Source organism: Gobius niger (genome assembly GCF_951799975.1).
Source record: "Gobius niger genome assembly, chromosome: 7".
NCBI classification, from domain to species: Eukaryota; Metazoa; Chordata; class Actinopteri; order Gobiiformes; family Gobiidae; genus Gobius; species Gobius niger.
The window spans coordinates 39603053-39621418 of NC_136858.1; the positions used below are offsets into that span (position 1 = coordinate 39603053).

At 37.0% G+C, this 18366-nt stretch overlaps 1 protein-coding gene across 1 annotated transcript in view; it reads right to left on the reverse strand.

Moving 5' to 3' along the window:
• Nucleotides 1-568: 568 nt before the first annotated feature.
• Nucleotides 569-18366, reverse strand: part of rpgrip1l (RPGRIP1 like) — a 38543-nt gene continuing 20745 nt past the window's right edge. The window contains exons 19-25 of the mRNA XM_079560020.1: nt 17377-17484; nt 17156-17276; nt 13294-13379; nt 7377-7563; nt 6199-6283; nt 3011-3147; nt 569-712 (exon numbers count right to left, since the gene is read on the reverse strand). Of these exons, the coding sequence (XP_079416146.1) occupies nt 609-712; nt 3011-3147; nt 6199-6283; nt 7377-7563; nt 13294-13379; nt 17156-17276; nt 17377-17484 (828 nt within the window). The 3' untranslated portion in view covers nt 569-608. The remainder of the gene's footprint in view (nt 713-3010; nt 3148-6198; nt 6284-7376; nt 7564-13293; nt 13380-17155; nt 17277-17376; nt 17485-18366) is intronic.

An 18366-nucleotide genomic window follows, 5' to 3' on the forward strand; every position in this document is an offset into this window, starting at 1 on the left:
AATGACAAAAAATGACAAAAAATTGAGAAAAAAATGACAAAAAAATGACAAAAAATGACAAAAAATTGAGAAAAAAAAAAGACAAAAAAAAGACAAAAAAATGACAAAAAAGTTACAAAAATGAGTTGAAGGACCAACAAAAAAATGATGGAAAAAAAAATCTGATGACGTGAGGAAAAAGATCCTCTCGGTTCAGGCGGGAGTTCAGAGGTTAAAGTACAATAATTATGGGTAATTAAACTGGCCTTTAAAGTCATGTGGGGCCTGAAATGCAACAAAATATGGACTGAAAGTGAGAAATTGACCGAGTGAAATGCATTTTTTTATTCACAGGACTGGCTCAATGAAGAAGCAAGAGTTTATTATGTTATGAGAACTTACTGGCAAATGCAGCAAAGGTCTAACCAAACAGACGCTAATATTTAAATGATCAGAAAACGAACGTCCATGAACCGGGAAGACGGGCCCTGAACCTTTCCCTACACCAGACACAGGAAGACTTTGGTTTTGGGGGCACAATGATTTCATGATTTGCCTCCCAAAAACACAGAGCTGTACCTCTAAGTCTGGGGTTTAATCCTGACTCTCCCTGCAGCAGGAGCTGTGGTTCAGTCGAGTAGTTTGTCCTCCATGATGGACTCCAGCGCGGCCAGTCCCTCCACAGACACAGTGAGGACCCCGATCACCTCGCTCTGGTCCTCAGCGTTCAGCACTGGAAACAAACAAAACACAATCAACCAGTCCCTCCACAGACACAGTGAGGACCCCCATCACCTCGCTCTGGTCCTCAGCGTTCAGCACTGGAAACACACAAAACACAATCAACCAGTCCCTCCACAGACACAGTGAGGACCCCGATCACCTCGCTCTGGTCCTCAGCGTTCAGCACTGGAATATACAAAACACAATCAACCAGTCCCTCCACAGACACAGTGAGGACCCGATCACCTCGCTCTGGTCCTCAGCGTTCAGCACTGGAATATACAAAACACAATCAACCAGTCCCTCCACAGACACAGTGAGGACCCCGATCACCTCGCTCTGGTCCTCAGCGTTCAGCACTGGAATATACAAAACACAATCAACCAGTCCCTCCACAGACACAGTGAGGACCCCGATCACCTCGCTCTGGTCCTCAGCGTTCAGCACTGGAATATACAAAACACAATCAACCAGTCCCTCCACAGACACAGTGAGGACCCCGATCACCTCGCTCTGGTCCTCAGCGTTCAGCACTGGAAACACACAAAACACAATCAACCAGTCCCTCCACAGACACAGTGAGGACCCCGATCACCTCGCTCTGGTCCTCAGCGTTCAGCACTGGAAACACACAAAACACAATCAACCAGTCCCTCCACAGACACAGTGAGGACCCCGATCACCTCGCTCTGGTCCTCAGCGTTTTTTGTCTTTTTTTTGTCATTTTTTTTTCATTTTTTGGTCATTTTTTTGTCCTTTTTATTTTATTTTTATTTTTTGTCATGTTTTGTAATTTTTTGGTCATTTTTTTGGTCATTTTTTTGGTCATTTTTTGTCTTTTTTTTGTAATTTTTTGTAATTTTTTTTTTTTTTTTTTTGTAATTTTTTGTCCTTTTTTGTCCTTTTTTGTAATTTTTTTGTCATTTTTTGTCATTTTTTTTTGTCATTTTTTTGTCATTTTTTTTGTCATTTTTTGTCATTTTTTTGGTCATTTTTTTGTCATTTTCTTGTCATTTTTTTGTCATTTTCTTGTCATTTTTTTGTCATTTTTTTGTCATTTTGTTGTCTTTTTTTTGTCATTTTTTTAATTATTTTTTTGTCATTTTTTGACATTTTTTTGTCCTTTTTATTTTATTTTTATTTTTTGTCATGTTTTGTAATTTTTTGGTCATTTTTTTGGTCATTTTTTTGGTCATTTTTTTTGTCATTTTTTTGTCATTTTTTTATTTATTTTTTTGTAATTTTTTGTCATTTTTTGTCCTTTTTTGTCATTTTTTTTGTCATTTTTTTGTCATTTTTTGTCATTTTTTTTGTCATTTTTTTGTCATTTTTTTTGTCATTTTTTGTCATTTTTTTGTCATTTTTTTGTCATTTTCTTGTCATTTTTTTGTCATTTTCTTGTCATTTTTTTGTCATTTTTTGTCTTTTTTTGGTCATTTTTTTAATTATTTTTTTGTCATTTTTTGTCATTTTTTTATTTATTTTTTGTCATAATAATAGAAACACAAGAATAGCAGTTTTCTGGTAATGAGAAACCTGGGATTCTCCATCAGTAAGCGGGATATACAGCAACAGCAGGAAAACGCTTCACCCCGGATATACATATATATATATATACACAACTTCCAGTTTCCTGCGCACATGGCAGCGGTGAGTCCCAAGAGCTCTTATTTGTAGAGTCACCGTGAAAGAACTAAAAATAGAAGGAAAGAAGCTTCATAACTGTCGAGCAGCTGCGTTCACGATGGAAAACCCTGATAAAACCAAACCAAGAGGCTCCATGTGAACTCCATCAGCTCAACTCTCTCATTTTTTTCAGATTCAGAGTTTTTTTTACACTTTTATAGGAGATCATTCGTCCCCTTAGAATTATTAGATTATCTGTGTGTTCTGAGTAGTTCTGAGACATTTAGATTTAAGTTTTGACCATTCGCTCACAAATGCGACTAGTACCAGTATGTGACTTTGTAAAGCCGACTGTAGTGTGGGCCAAAACACTCAGGCCAAAGCTGAGGACAGATTCTCTGGAGCAACAGGCAGAAAAATCCCATTGGTGCCGAGACAAATAAAGCTGTTACTGCCGGGAACTGGACCGCCCTAAAGAAGCAGTGGCATCCATGTTTTTTTATTCACACAGTGCCCGTCTCTTCAGTCCAGGTCTGGTAGGATAGTGATCCTTGAGACTGGGACGATATAGGATATAAAATATAACATGAATAACTTGAATTACTCGGATTTCCACAATGCTAACTCTGAAAGGGAAATACTGTTGGGTGAGGAGCAAAGTGCAGCAAAAGAAAGCCCTGACCGCTGAGAGGCGCTTCGCTCAGGTCCCGGTGGTTCTTGAGGATCCCGGGGATGGAGAGGAAAGCCACGCCCACGTCCTCGCAGTCTCGCTCCTGCTCCTCTTCCTCCGGAGGCTCGCTCACCACCGTGAAGCGCACCCTGCATCGGGCGCAGGCACAGAGGCAGTCAGACAGACAGACAGACAGACAGACAGACAGTCAGACGGTCACAGTCACAGTCACAGTCAGACAGTCAGACAGTCAGACAGACAGACGGAGCCACAGACACCAAACCATCGGCCACAGGCACAGAGACAGTCAGACAGTCAGACAGTCAGACGGAGCCACAGACACCAAACACATCAAAAAGCAATATTTTCAAATTACAACATAGACACAGACGCATCTCGTCATAGAAGGGGGCGTGGCTTCGCCGAGGGGGAAAATAGAATCTTTAGATACACACAATTTTCCCTCTTTTTTTGCCATTTTCTGGTGGAAAATGAACTTATTTATCACATAAATAAAGTCAAGTCTAAATCAGGTCCATATGGATATTTTCTCACAGCAGATTGTTCAGTAGAAGTGAAAAAACAGCAGTTGTAGCTAGCGCGAGCTAACCGTTAGCATTAGCCCGATGCTAACATGTAGCATCAAGTTAGCATTCTCCGTTATTCATGTATTTATGGGCTGTTGAACCACTTTGCTCCTCCCCATGTCTTTGTATCATTATTTAGTAGAAACTATATTCATAATTCAGCGTTTGTTAAAGTAGTTTTGGAATAATTAGAGAAAATATAAATTTTTCAAAATTGTTTTCCCCTTAACGGTTTTCAAAAATGACCATATATGGGCGATTCCAGAGATGCCGTCTGTATCTATTGATAAACACTCTTTATTTCTCTAATTCAGAAAAAGATCTGCATGTAAAGCCAATAGAGTTCCCTGGGGATCAGAACTAAGCGATCACCCCATGCCCCTAAAAGGATAGTGTCACACATCTACCATCAACTATTGAACCAAAATGTGGTGCTCTCAGTGGGAATGAAAGCTTGACTGGGAGTTAATTTAGCATAATATCGGGAAAGCCTCAAAGAACTCTAATCACTGCTTTATACATTTGAAATATTGCCCTAGAGCAGACCTAGCCCGGGTTATGAGGCACAGAATGGGGACGGCACCTGATCCTTACTGCTCATTTTGTCCCTCCTTCACTCATGTTGTGTGGGAATGTGCAGGAGTTCAGGAGCTCCTGGGTAAAGTCTTTAGCTGCCTCAGCACTAACACATCATTCAATCTATAAACAGGGAACCAAATTTCATTGCACTTTGAAAATTGTTTAAACTACCTCTTGTTGTTCTTCTTAATAAAAAAATGTATGACAAGAAAAAGCAAAATTTCATCATGGTCTAATGTTATGTTCTATATAATTATATTCTTTTGTAGAATATAAAATATTCGGTGGATCGATGCTGCCTTCATGTGGTCTCGTAACAATGGTAAATAAAACTTGTGAAGGAGAAACCCCCCCTACACGCCAAGGGAAAACTCAAAAACCCAGAATCAAAATCCTTCCCTTCTTTAAGCCATTCTTCCTTTGCAAAATGAGGAGAGCAGGAATCCCTGGTTCTAAAAGCACTGAGCCTATATTGTTTTTCTGTCATTTATTGGACAATAAGTTGATATAGTAATGATCGTGACAGGACGACTCATAACGTCCAATTCACAACTGGAAACGGAGCATCTTTCCCAGAGCACATGAAGCACAACATAAACTAGAAATGCAATGGCTGCACCATTGCGATTGACTGCGGAAATGCGGGAAGCGAATGCAGAAATTGCATAAACTCTTCAATTTGCATAATCAAATTTGCATAAACTGGTAAAATGCATAAAATGTCATGTTGCATAAACTGTATAAACTGCAAAAAGTGGTAAAATGCATGAATGGGTTAATTTGTAAATTAACCCATTGTAAATTGCATAAACTCTTTAAAATTCATAAATCCTAAATGGCATAAACTCTTAAGTTGCATAAACTGGTTAAATCCCATAAAGTGGTTACTTTGCATAAATTGTTAATATTGCATAAATTATTATATTCCATAAACTGGTCAAACTGTTGAAATGGCCTCAGGGCTTGATTGGCAGAAGCACAAATGGCTGAAAGGCGGAGTTTCCCCATTGGCTGGATTCCCCCATACACACTAATGCAAAAATTTCAAACTCCCGTATAAAAAAACTGGAAATCTGCAGAAGGACAATTTTTTCTCAAAACCCACAAGTTTCAGAAGCTGAACATGCACAAAGTGCAGAAATTGCATAAAATGCAGAAAAAAGTGCAGAAAAGCCTGGATTTGCGGCAGCCCCATTATAAGTCAATGAGAAAAATCTCCGACATTTTGGCCGATTGCGGAAAAACCGTAAGTTGCAGAAGTCCCAAAAGTAACAGCACCTTCTCCTCAACATGAGGAACGTTTTGATGCATAACTTGCATAAATTGCACAAAGCATGAAGGTGCTGAAAGCTGGAGAAAATCGGGAAAAAGATGGAAGAGGAATAATAATAAAGAACATGAAAACCAATAATTGACTGCGGAAGAATTCCGCAGTCAATCAAAAACACTAAATTAGAGCCAAGACGAGGCTAAACTGTATCTTTGTGCCTTTTTAGGTTACCGTACATTTTAGTTTGAGCCTGTGCTAGCAAAAAACAAGTACAAGTCTCAGTCAGAATGAAGAGCTCTGCCCTAATTCTGTTCCACAGGAAAACAGTACGTGCCGGTGCCTAATCTGAGACAGACCAACTTCTAACTTTTAACACTGTGTAAAAAGTCCAATCATCGCTGGAAAAGCCTATTCATTAAAACCAGATGTGTTTAAACATGCACTTATCTGTAAAATAACAGTAATACACTATTTATCTTGCGGACAGGGTGGGCTCCCTTCCTCCCTTTGAATCTGTGGTGTTATCTCATGTGATCCTTATTTCTTCAGAAAACACCAGAGTTTCCCTCAAAGCCCTGGCCCAGTGTCTGAAACCGCCTCTGCTTCTCATCAGTCTGCCCACCCTCGTCACCGCCTCTGCTTCTCCTCAGTCTGCCCACCCTCGTCACCTCGTCACCGCCTCTGCTTCTCCTCAGTCTGCCCACCCTCGTCACCGCCTCTGCTTCTCCTCAGTCTGCCCACCCTCGTCACCGCTCAGCTCTTACATCTCCATCTCTGGGCAGTTTCCCTGAAGGACGCTCCTCAGCAGACGTCTCCTCTCGCTGTGGTCGTCTGCGTCAACAGGAATCACTGGGAAAAGTCAGGGAAACATTTAAAGCAGTTCCTGATGACAAAAACTACGACTGAAATGATTGTTAAAGATTGTGCTTCATTAGTGAGGCAGGTTCAAGGCCGTGGGAGCCCAGGGTGCTGAGGGCGCTGCAGCACCCCCTGGTGGATAGTTTGTGAACTGCAGGCGATATTAACCCCTTAACTCCCGCCTGAACCAAGCACATTTTCTCCAGCTTTACCCCAATCCAAAAGCTTCTGGGAAAAAAGGTGTGAAAATAGCAACAAAACTGAGACGAAAACAATGATGGAAATGTGAAAAAAATGGACAAAAAAAGGATGAAAAAGTGATAAGAATTTGACAAAAAAATGAAAATAATTTGATGAAAAAGTGACAAAAAATTGACGAACAATTTCGGAAAAAATGGACGAAAAAAGACAAAAAATGTGCAAAAAAAACGACAAAAAATGGACAAAAATTTGACAAAAAAGTGAGAAAAAATGGACGAAAAAGTGACAAAAAATGGACAAAAAAGTAATAAGAATTTGACAAAAAATGTGAATAATTTGACGAAAAAGTGACAAAAAAGTCCCGAAAATTTGACAAAAATGAGTCGACTGCCCGACAAAAAAAGTGCTGAATAAAAATCTGCCGTGAGGAAAAAGATCCATTTAGTTTTGTAGGTCGTTCAAATGAGGCGTCACACTGGCCTACAGGATTTGGGTAAAGCTGAACTGGAGAAAATGCTCTCGGTTCAGGCGGGAGTGAAGAGGTTAATAAACAGGATTTATGCACAGAAACAGTATTTTAGGGGTAAATTTTGTCCCTCAGCGCCCCCTAACTACCCCACGGCTCTGGGCAGGTTTGTTTGTCAGCTTTACTAGTTTTGATGACTTCCTGTAACATCCCTCAGAAGCGTCACAAACCAGGAAATAAATGAAGAAAAAAATGGGAAACAAAAAGGAAAAACTTTAGGGGGAAAATCTGTAAAAAAAATAAAATAAAATTAAAAAATAATGGTAGAAAAAATAGGGACAACAGGAAACAATGACAGAGGTGGGTGAAATGGATTTAAAAAAAAAAGATTTCCCAGAAGTAGAGAGAGCCTCGTACCTTTGCTGTAGTTGTAGCTGGCGCTGCGCCCCTGTGCGGGTTTGGGCAGAGACACCGGGGTCTCCTCTGAGGGTAAATCCAGCAGAGAATACTCCACAAAGAGCCGCACCACGGAGACGTCCCGGGACACGCTGGACTCGGGCCGCAGCGACAGGGACACCACCTCCAAACGGATCCGCTCACTCGCCTGACCAGAGGGGGAGACATTTACCATGAAGATACAGATACGATATAAAGTAATGCCGGTAATCCCACTAAATACTGCTGACATCTATCGACACCAAACCACGGCCTGCTGGAGTTCATTTCTCATAAACAAGGCTCTGTTGTAAAGACCCAGTGATTGATCAGTGTCATGTGTTTTGCTGTGTGTGTTCTGAAGTTCAGTGCTTTGTGAACTTGGGCCTAGTAAAGTAAAAAGTGTGCATTGTTTAACCTCTTAACTCCCGCCTGAACCGAGAGGATCTTTTTCTTCACGTCAGATTTTTTTCCAATCATTTTTCTGTTGGGTATTCAACTCATTCTCTTTTTTTGGTCATTTTTTGTCACATTTTTGTCATTTTTTCGTCATTTTTTCGTCACATTTTTGTCACATTTTTGTCTTGTTTTTTTAACATTTTGTCACATTTTTGTCATTTTTTCGTCATTTTTTTATCAACTTTTTGTCGTTTTTTTTGGTCACATTTTTTGTCATTTTTCATCAATTTTTCGTCACTTTTTCGTCACATTTTTAATAAATTTTTTGTCATTTTTTTGTCATTATTTGGTCACATTTTTAACAATTATTATTTTTTATTTTTTTTTACATTTTGCCACATTTTTGTCATTTTTTAATAAATTTTTTGTCGTTTTTTTGGTCACATTTTTGTTATTTTTCATCAATTTTTCGTCAATTTCTTGTCACATTTCCATCATTGTTTTCGTCTCATTTTGTTGCTATTTTCACAGCTTTTTTCCAGAAGCTTTTGGATTGGGGTAAAGCCAAACTGGAAAAACTGTGCTCGGTTCAGGTGGGAGTTAAGGGCTTAAGGGCCTCTCTCACCCGCCTGGAGACTAGTTGGAGACTCGAGTTGGTGCTGGTCACAGAGAGGTTTCCGAGACGTCCCCTGGAGATAAGGCGAGTCTCCAGGTAGTCTCGGTGAAAACGAACAGGTTTGATTTCAGTGGTGACTGAAGTCTCCGTGCAGTCACCACACGGTCTCCGAGAGGTCTACGCCGCCTTAAGCCACTGTCGCAAACGCTACTGTCTTCAACCTGTGAGACGTTTCTGTGACGTCCCCGCAGTGTCTCCGAGACCGGGCGGAGACCAAGGAGATCTCAGAGTCAACATCGACACAGCTACTTGAGACCACGTGGAGACTCAGCTGACAGGGCTGTGCAATTAATCGAAATTCGATTACAATTTCGATTACAACAGTAAACGATTACAAAATTAGCATAATCGCAAAAAATCGATTATAATTGTTTTTTTCAATTTTTTTGCTTTTTTTAGTAATTTTTTATTTTCCAATTTTTGTTTTCTAATTTTTTTCTTGTAATTTTTAATTTTGGGATTTTTGTCACTTTTTCTGCTGGATTTTTGTAATTTTTTTGATGGATTTTTGTCTTTTTTTGATGGATTTTTGTCTTTTTTTTAATGGATTTTTGTAATTTTTTTGATGGATTTTTGTCTTTTTCTGCTGGATTTTTGTAATTTTTTTTGTTGGAATTTTGGATTTTTGTCTTTTTTTTAATGGATTTTGTCTTTTTTTTAATGGATTTTTGTAATTTTTTTGATGGATTTTTGTCTTTTTCTGCTGGATTTTTGTAATTTTTTTTGTTGGAATTTTGGATTTTTGTCTTTTTTTTAATGGATTTTTGTAATTTTTTTTAATGGATTTTTGTAATTTTTTTTGCTGGATTTTTGTCTTTTTTTTAATGGATTTTTGTCTTTTTTTGCTGGATTTTTGTCTTTTTTTTAATGGATTTTTGTCTTTTTTTTAATGGATTTTTGTCTTTTTTAATGGATTTTTGTCTTTTTTTTAATGGATTTTTGTCTTTTTTTTAATGGATTTTTGTCTTTTTTTTTCTGGATTTTTGTCATTTTTTGCTGGATTTTTGTCTTTTTTTAATGGATTTTTGTCTTTTTTTTGCTGGATTTTTGTCTTTTTTTTGCTGGATTTTTGTCACTTTTTTGATGGATTTTTTTAAAGGCAACAAATAATCGTTTGAATAATCGTGATTTCAATTATGACAAAAATAATCGTGATTATTATTTTTTCAATAATCGAGCAGCCCTATCAGCTGATGAGTTTTCACCAAGACTACCTGGAGACTCGCCTCACTGCCACTCACTGCCAGGGGAATCTAGTCTCCAGGCTGGTGAGACAGGCCATTTGTCTGCGCGCAATCAGTCCCAGACTCTCTCCGCTGAGATGAAGTTAAATTAAATTAAGTTATAAATTAAGTTATACTTAATTAATCTCTGTGAGAAATGTGTTCTCTGCATTTGTAGGAGCAGTGAGCTGCCGGCGTGGGCTGCCCTCGGGGACCCGTCTCCATGATGTGGAGCCAGGCTGGTGGTAGAAACACCTGGCTGCAGGATTAACCTATCGCACATGTTTTTACCAATAACCTAAACATGCAAACTCCACACAGAAACAGAAAGGCCCCATTCAGGTGGGAATCAAACCCGGGACCTTCGAGCTGTGAGGCACATACAATACTTTCCAAGCACCACCAGGGAAAGACCAAGGTCAGATCAATCTGAACAGAGTCTCAAATGGTTGGAAAAATAATGTATAAACATGTCTTAACTATAACAAATACCAAATAAAGGAACTAAAATGGCATCAGACCCTAAGAACCATTCTTTGAGAACTGTAAATAATAAAATAATAATCCAAACTGCCACCACCAAATGATGTGCCCACACTTCGCCGAAACAGAAATGCTTTCGAGAGGTTTACATTCACATTTCTAACCTTTCTTTCCCATAAACAAAGATACAACTGCACTTTTTAATCGAGTTTTAATTGGTGCAAAAATGTCTCAAGGTTGAAATGAGTGCGATGCGAGTCCCAGCGAAAAACAACAAATCCTGCATTATTTATGGAGTAACAAACAAATCAGAGAAATCAGCAGCATCTCCCGTCTTTCCCCGTCCTGCTGTTGTTTCCAGCGTCGTATTGATCAGCGCCATCTTTGTTACAGCTTTTACACGGCGTCGGCTTGTTTGTATCGATCGAATACATCGTTCTGTTTAGAGAATTAGAAAAAGGCAACTCGCGCCAAGATCCAGGAAACAAACCAGCAGCTTGTTCCGGGAAAACAAAATCGAACAAAAACAAAACACTAATTAGTGGACGATCAGCAGTTTACGCCTGGTTTCGCCGCTGTGTTCTCCCGGCAGACGGGCCGGACACAACAACAAGCACCAGAATCTGGAATAAACCGCATTTTTATATATATATGAACTGAGACAAAACCCAACGCTGTGAACAGGAAGTCAAGTTTGTGGAATGACTCTAAAATCTGTGGAATTTTGACTTCAGTTTGGGCACGTTTTCAATAACTACAGTATTTAGTGCAATAATTGTTAGAGGAAAGGCTTTGATTTGTGCACAAGGCTGTTATCGGAGGTAAGAGAAACCAGAATAAACCTATGCAGACGTGTTTCTAAAGGCTCCCCTCAAAGTGGAGGTTAAATATTATCAACTGGACTGGATTAATTGAGTCCAAAAGCTTCTTCTGTGCGATCGTGGTTGGAAACTCTGACAAATAAGCACTCAAGGTAGAGGATGATCCAGCTAAAGCTAGCTTATCAGCTAGGGCTGCTCGATTATTGAAAAAATAATAATCAGGAGCACAAAAAAGTGACAAAAATCCATCAAAAAAGTGACAAAAATCCATCAAAAAAGACAAAAATCCAGCAGAATAAAGACAAAAATCCAGCAAAAAAGTGACAAAAATCCATTAAAAAAATGACAAAAATCCAGCAAAAAAGTGACAAAAATCCATCAAAAAAATGACAAAAATCCATCAAAAAAATGACAAAAATCCAGCAAAAAAGTGACAAAAATCCATCAAAAAAATGACAAAAATCCATCAAAAAAATGACAAAAATCCAGCAAAAAAGTGACAAAAATCCATCAAAAAAATGACAAAAATCCATCAAAAAAATGACAAAAATCCAGCAAAAAAGTGACAAAAATCCATCAAAAAAATGACAAAAATCCAGCAAAAAAGTGACAAAAATCCATTAAAAAAATGACAAAAATCCATCAAAAAAGTGACAAAAATTCATCAAAAAAGTGACAAAAATCCATCAAAAAAGTGACAAAAATCCATCAAAAAAGTGACAAAAATCCATCAAAAAAGTGACAAAAATTCATCAAAAAAGTGACAAAAATCCATCAAAAAAGTGACAAAAATCCATCAAAAAAGTGACAAAAATCCTAAAATTAAAAAATTAGAAAAAAAAAAATGAAAAAATAAATAAATAATAAAATGAAAAAAATAAACATTATAATTTCGATTAATTGCACAGCCCTATTATCAGCAAAACCAAAATGAGACCTACAAATGTCTTCTTCTGAGACACTGAAGAGGCACCGAGGGCCCCCACACCTGCAGCACAGGGAGGCGTCACGAGAGGAGCTGCAGGAAACAAGGAGGTGAAAGAGGAGGGAGATGGTGAAAGAGGAGGGAGATGGTGGAGGAGGAGGGAGATGGTGAAAGAGGAGGGAGATGGTGAAAGAGGAGGGAGATGGTGAAAGAGGAGGGAGAAGGTGAAAGAGGAGGGAGATGGTGAAAGAGGAGGGAGATGGTGAAAGAGGAGGGAGATGGTGAAAGAGGAGGGAGATGGTGAAAGAGGAGGGAGATGGTGGAGGAGGAGGGAGATGGTGAAAGAGGAGGGAGAAGGTGAAAGAGGAGGGAGATGGTGAAAGAGGAGGGAGATGGTGGAGGAGCTGACCAGTGCAGGACACCACGCTCTGAAACAGGGACAAACCCGTTTCAGAGCAGCACTGCCAGCCTGGTTTCCTCCGGGTGTTACGGTTTCCCGCGCCTCCAAGAACATGCTGGTTCAGGACTAACTCAGCCATCGTCATTAGGCTGGTCACAATAAATACTACATCAATAAATCATTCAATAAAATATAGATAAACTAGGAATATCATTATGATCATTATTTGATAATTTGTATATTTTTTGGGTCAATATCGATCATCAAAAAAAAAGAGAAATTGTATTTTTATCATCCTGCTTTTGTCATACTTGTTTCATGTTAAGTGCAACTCGTGTGTTCATGAAGATATGTAATAAGTACTTTTAGAACAAGATATTCGCTATTTGCTTTTTCTTGTTTCAGTGGCATAAAGTGGTCTCAATAATATCATCCATCCTCTTCCACGTGTCCGTTTCCGGGTCGTGGGGGCAGCAGTTGGAGTTTCCCAAATCACACTACACCAGCCCCTATGGCGCCCCCTGCAGGTGGCGGGCCTCATGGTTCTACCCGGGCCTGGTCTCTCATAAGGAGCTTCTGACCCGCTCTCTGTCTGACCCGTCACCTATAGGACCTGTTTGCCCTGGGAGACCCTACAGGGGCACGAAGCCCCGACTGCAGAGCTCCAGGATCATTCGGGGTATTTTAAAGGGAATATATTAAACACAATCTGAGGTGTACTAACTTGTGACGGATGTTTCTCAGCCCCTGATGCCAAGGAAGTCGCTATCACTTTTGGTTCTGGAGATATCGGCCAGTTTTGTACACGGCCCATATATTGTCTGAGCTCTACCCTCAGGTGAGGTACGGTACTGCAAGGTAAACTTTATTGTCCTCGCCGTAGATGTTCTGTTTGGCTAATTTTCCCAAACATAAACACCTGTAATAACATTCAGCATTTCGATGTATTTCTTGGGTCAGACATGCCCTTGCCTTTCTCCCTGTGGCCGGGGCCGGGATGATGCAGTCGTCGCTGTCGGTCGACTGGCTCTGATCCGCTTTTGGGACGTCCTGAACATCTGTGAAAGGAGGAAGAACTCGATCAGAATCACCCTGAGCACAGCGGTCGGCCTCACTGGGACAGAGCTCAGCGTTTGTGCCATTATTTATTTATAAAACAAGCACAAAGGAGGAAACACAGGAAACAAGCACTGGCGATCACTGTGACTTTAGGAGACGGTTTCTGCAATTATCAACTTACTGACACAATGGCTGCTGCTTAACCTCTTCACTCCCGCCTGAACCCAGAGGATCTTTTTCCTCACGTCATCACATTTTTTTTCCATCATTTTTTTGTTGGGTATTCAACTCATTTTTGTAATTTTTTTGTAATTTTTTTGTAATTTTTTGTCATTTTTTGTCACGTTTTTATAATTTTTTTGTAATTTTTTTGTCCATTTTTTTTATCACATTTTAGTAATTTTTTTGTTATTTTTTGTCACATTTTTATAATTTTTTCTTCCATTTTTTTTCATTTTTTGTCATTTTTTCGTCCATTTTTTTATCACATTTTTGTAATTTTTTTGTAATTTTTGTGACATTTTTATAATTTTTTCTTCCATTTTTTTTGTCATTTTTTGTCAATTTCTTGTTACCTTTTTGTGACATTTTTGCCACTTTTTCATCAATTTTTCGTCACTTTTTTGTCACTTTTCCATCATTGTTTTCGTCTCAGTTTTGTTGCTATTTTCACAGCTTTTTTCCAGAAGCTTTTGGATTGGGGTAAAGCCAAACTGGAGAAACTGTCCTCGGTTCAGGCGGGAGTTAAGGGGTTAAATATGTTCACATGGCTTTTTGTTATGTTTCATTTTACAACAAGTTTAGTCAAATTCTGCAAGTCAACAGAGCATTCCTCAAACGTCCTACACATTTTTCTATAGACCATTTAACAGTTTGTCACGACATTGTAAACAGCCAATAATGCAGCGAAGAATTCTATCACTATACTATATATCAAAATGCTGTATTTTTGACTTGGTTTACGGTTCACATCTCTGTAACGGCCGGATCCACATGAAACAACAACTGTCACATAGTGCAACGTCTCCTTGCTCTGCACATGAACTGAGCTCAAATTACTGCCTCATGAAGGTGATCAAAAGAAGAGACAATGTTCAAAATGTTGTGCTTGATGTTGGTCAGATGAACGTGGCAGGTTTGTGAATCCAAACACTTCCAAATAACGATGTTTGGAGATTTCTTTCACTGAGGCGTCTGCTCCAACTGAAATTATGACAATCTGGAATGTCATGAACGCAACCTAAAACAAATACATGTAACCCGTAGGGCTGTGCAATTAATCGAAATTCGATTACGATTTCGATTACAACAGTAAACGATTACAAAATTAGCATAATCGCAAAAAAACGATTATAATTGATTTTTTCGATTTTTTATTTTTTTTCCTTCGAATTTTTTTTTCACATTTTTTTTCCTTCTAATTTTAAATTTGGGGATTTTTGTCACTTTTTTGATGGATTTTTGTCATTTTTTTTATGGATTTTTGTCATTTTTTTGATGGATTTTTGTCACTATTTTTGCTGTATTTTTGTCTTGTTTTTGATGGTTTTTTGTCTTTTTTTTGATGGATTTTTGTCTTTTTTTTTAATGGATTTTTGTCATTTTTTTGTCTTTTTTTTAATGGATTTTTGTCTTTTTTTTAATGGATTTTTGTCTTTTTTTTTGCTGGATTTTTGTCACTATTTTTGCTGGATTTTTGTCTTTTTTTGCTGGATTTTTGTCTTTTTTCTGCTGGATTTTTGTCTTTTTTTTGCTGGATTTTTGTCTTTTTTTTGCTGGATTTTTGTCTTTTTTTTGCTGGATTTTTGTCTTTTTTTTGCTGGATTTTTGTCTTTTTTCTGCTGGATTTTTGTCTTTTTTTGCTGGATTTTTGTCTTTTTTTGCTGGATTTTTGTCTTTTTTTGCTGGATTTTTGTCATTTTTTTGCTGGATTTTTGTCACTTGTTTGCTGGATTTTTGTCACTTTTTTGCTGGATTTTTGTCTTTTTTTGCTGGATTTTTGTCTTTTTTTGCTGGATTTTTGTCTTTTTTTGCTGGATTTTTGTCACTTGTTTGATGGATTTTTGTCACTTTTTTGCTGGATTTTTGTCTTTTTTTTTGATGGATTTTTGTCACTTTTTTTAATGGATTTTTGTCACTTTTTTGCTGGATTTTTTTAAAGGCAACAAATAATCGTTTGAATAATCGTGATTTCAATTATGACAAAAATAATCGTGATTATTATTTTTTCAATAATCGAGCAGCCCTAGTAACCAGCTTGTCAGTGTGTTTTTGAGGCGTGAGCAGCTCAGGGGGATCATATTTATGAGGTCTATTGACGGCAGCTTTAACTATTAATGCCAGTCTGTCCAGGAAACACTAACAGTCGATTTACACCTGTAATAATCAATGGCTGCTGGGGTGAAGCTGCTCGGGCTGATGCGTTTAGTGCCGCTACAAGCCCAGAGACTGGAAATGTTATTCGATCAACTACGACTTGGCGATGTGAACTGGTGGTAAAGCATGAGCTGTTTCTGTGTCTCGTGGGGCAATTATGTTTGAGGAATTAGGCGTGAATATTAACCTCTTCACTCCCGCCTGAGCCGAGAGGATCTTTTTCCTCACGTCATCAGATTTTTTTTCCCATCATTTTTTTGTTGGGGATTCAACTCATTTTTGTAATTTTATCATTTTTTGTAAATTTTTTGTAATTTTTTAGTCAATTTTTTGTCAATTTTTTGTCATTTTTTCGTCATTTTTTTAATCATTTTTTAGTCACTTTTTTGTCATTTTTTTAATCCATTTTTTGTCATTTTTTTAGTCACTTTTTTGTCATTTTTTTAATCCATTTTTTGTCATTTTTTTAGTCAATTTTTTGTCATTTTTTTAATCATTTTTAGTCACTTTTTTGTCATTTTTTTAATCCATTTTTTGTCATTTTTTTAGTCAATTTTTTAATCATTTTTGTCATTTTTTTAATCATTTTTTTGTCATTTTTTTAATCCAATTTGTCATTTTTAGTCACATTTTTGTCACTTTTTTGTCACTTTTATGTCATTTTTTGTCATTTTTTTAATCCATTTTTTGTCATTTTTTTAGTCCAATTTTTGTCATTTTTTTAGTCCAATTTTTGTCATTTTTTGTCACATTTTTGTCACTTTTTTGTCATTTTTTTAATCCATTTTTTGTCATTTTTTTAGTCAATTTTTTAATCATTTTTGTCATTTTTTTAATCAATTTTTTGTCATTTTTTTAGTCAATTTTTTGTCATTTTTTGTCACATTTTTGTCATTTTTTTAATCATTTTTTTGTCATTTTTTTAATCCAATTTTTGTCATTTTTAGTCACATTTTTGTCACTTTTTTGGCACTTTTATGTCATTTTTTGTCATTTTTTTAATCCAATTTTTGTCATTTTTTGTCACATTTTTGTCATTTTTTTGTCATTTTTTGTCAATGTTTTCTCACTTTTTGTCACATTTCCATCATTGTTTTCGTCTCAGTTTCGTCGCTATTTTCACAGCTTTTTCCAGAAGCTTTTGGATTGGGGTAAAGCCAAACTGGAGAAAATGTGCTCGGTTCAGGTGGGAGTTAAGGGGTTAAAAGATGATGCAGAATGTGCACAGATGATGTCATAGCATGGCAAAGTTATATTGTGGAAAAGTCAAGAAAAAATGTTCATACTGCAGTAATTAAGCATTTTTCCCTCATAATAACACCGGTTCTGACATGTAAACGCTTCATAAATGAAAGGTTGCACAATGTGGTTTTCTAAGCGTATGTAGCTGTGGCTGTACCGTCCATGTCCTCCGAGATCTGGTCTGAGTCGTCGGACTGAGAGCTGACAGTGAGGATCTGTCCTTCAGAGAAAGGAGACTCCTCCTCTTCATCAGCTGAAGGGGGCGCTGCTGGGGCCGGCTGGACACGCGACACAAGCAGGAGAATAAAACATGTTAATCAATAAAACATGTCACAGTAGCTTTGGATAAGTATGTGTGAAGTTTAAAGCAAAGCAAACCTGTTCCTCCACAGACGCCACCGGCTCCTCGGCCTCCTCAAACGTGACCTTCTTAGCAGCAGGTCCCTCCCTCTGCGGCGGCTTCAGTCTCAGCTTTGGCAACGGAGCCTACGATACAAACAGATTAACTTCCCATCCACCCCTACACTCCTCCTACACCCCTTTGCAAATTTCTGTCATTTTTTTTGTCACATTTTTGTCATTTTTTGTCATTTTTTTGTCAATTTTTTGCCAATTTTTTGTCATTTTTTAATCCATTTTTGGTCATTTTTCTTATCAAATATTTGTCATTTTTTGTCACATTTGTGTCATTTTTTGTCAATTTTTTGTCATTTTTTGTCATTTTTTTGTCAATTTTTTATCAATTTTTTGTCATTTTTTGTCAATTTTTTTGTCAGTTTTGTTGTCAAATTTTTATCACATTTTTGTCATTTTTTAATCAATTTTTTGTCATTTTTGTCATTTTTTTGTATTTTTTTTTTCAAATTTTTATCAAATTTTTGTCATTTTTTTGTCAATTTTTTGTATTTTTTTGTCAAATTTTCATCATTTTTTTGTCATTTTTTTGTCACATTTTTATCCAATTTTTGTCATTTTTTAATCAATTTTTGTCATTTTTTGTCAATTTTTTAGCCAAATTTGTGTCATTTTTAATCAATTTTTTGTCATTTTTTGTCACATTTTTGTAATTTTTTAATACATTTTTTGTCATTTTTAATCAATTTTTTGTCATTTTTTGTCACATTTTTGTAATTTTTTTAATACATTTTTTGTCATTTTTTGTCAATTTTTCGTAATTTTTTTGTCAATTTTTTATCAATTTTTTGTCATATTTTTGTCAAATTTTTTGCCAAATTTGTGTCATTTTTAATCAATTTTTGTCATTTTTTTGTCATTTTTTAATCACATTTTTGTCAATTTTTTTGTCAATTGATAAAAATTGATTGATTTTCACTATCTTTGGTGAAACACAGCTGTTTCACTAAAGAT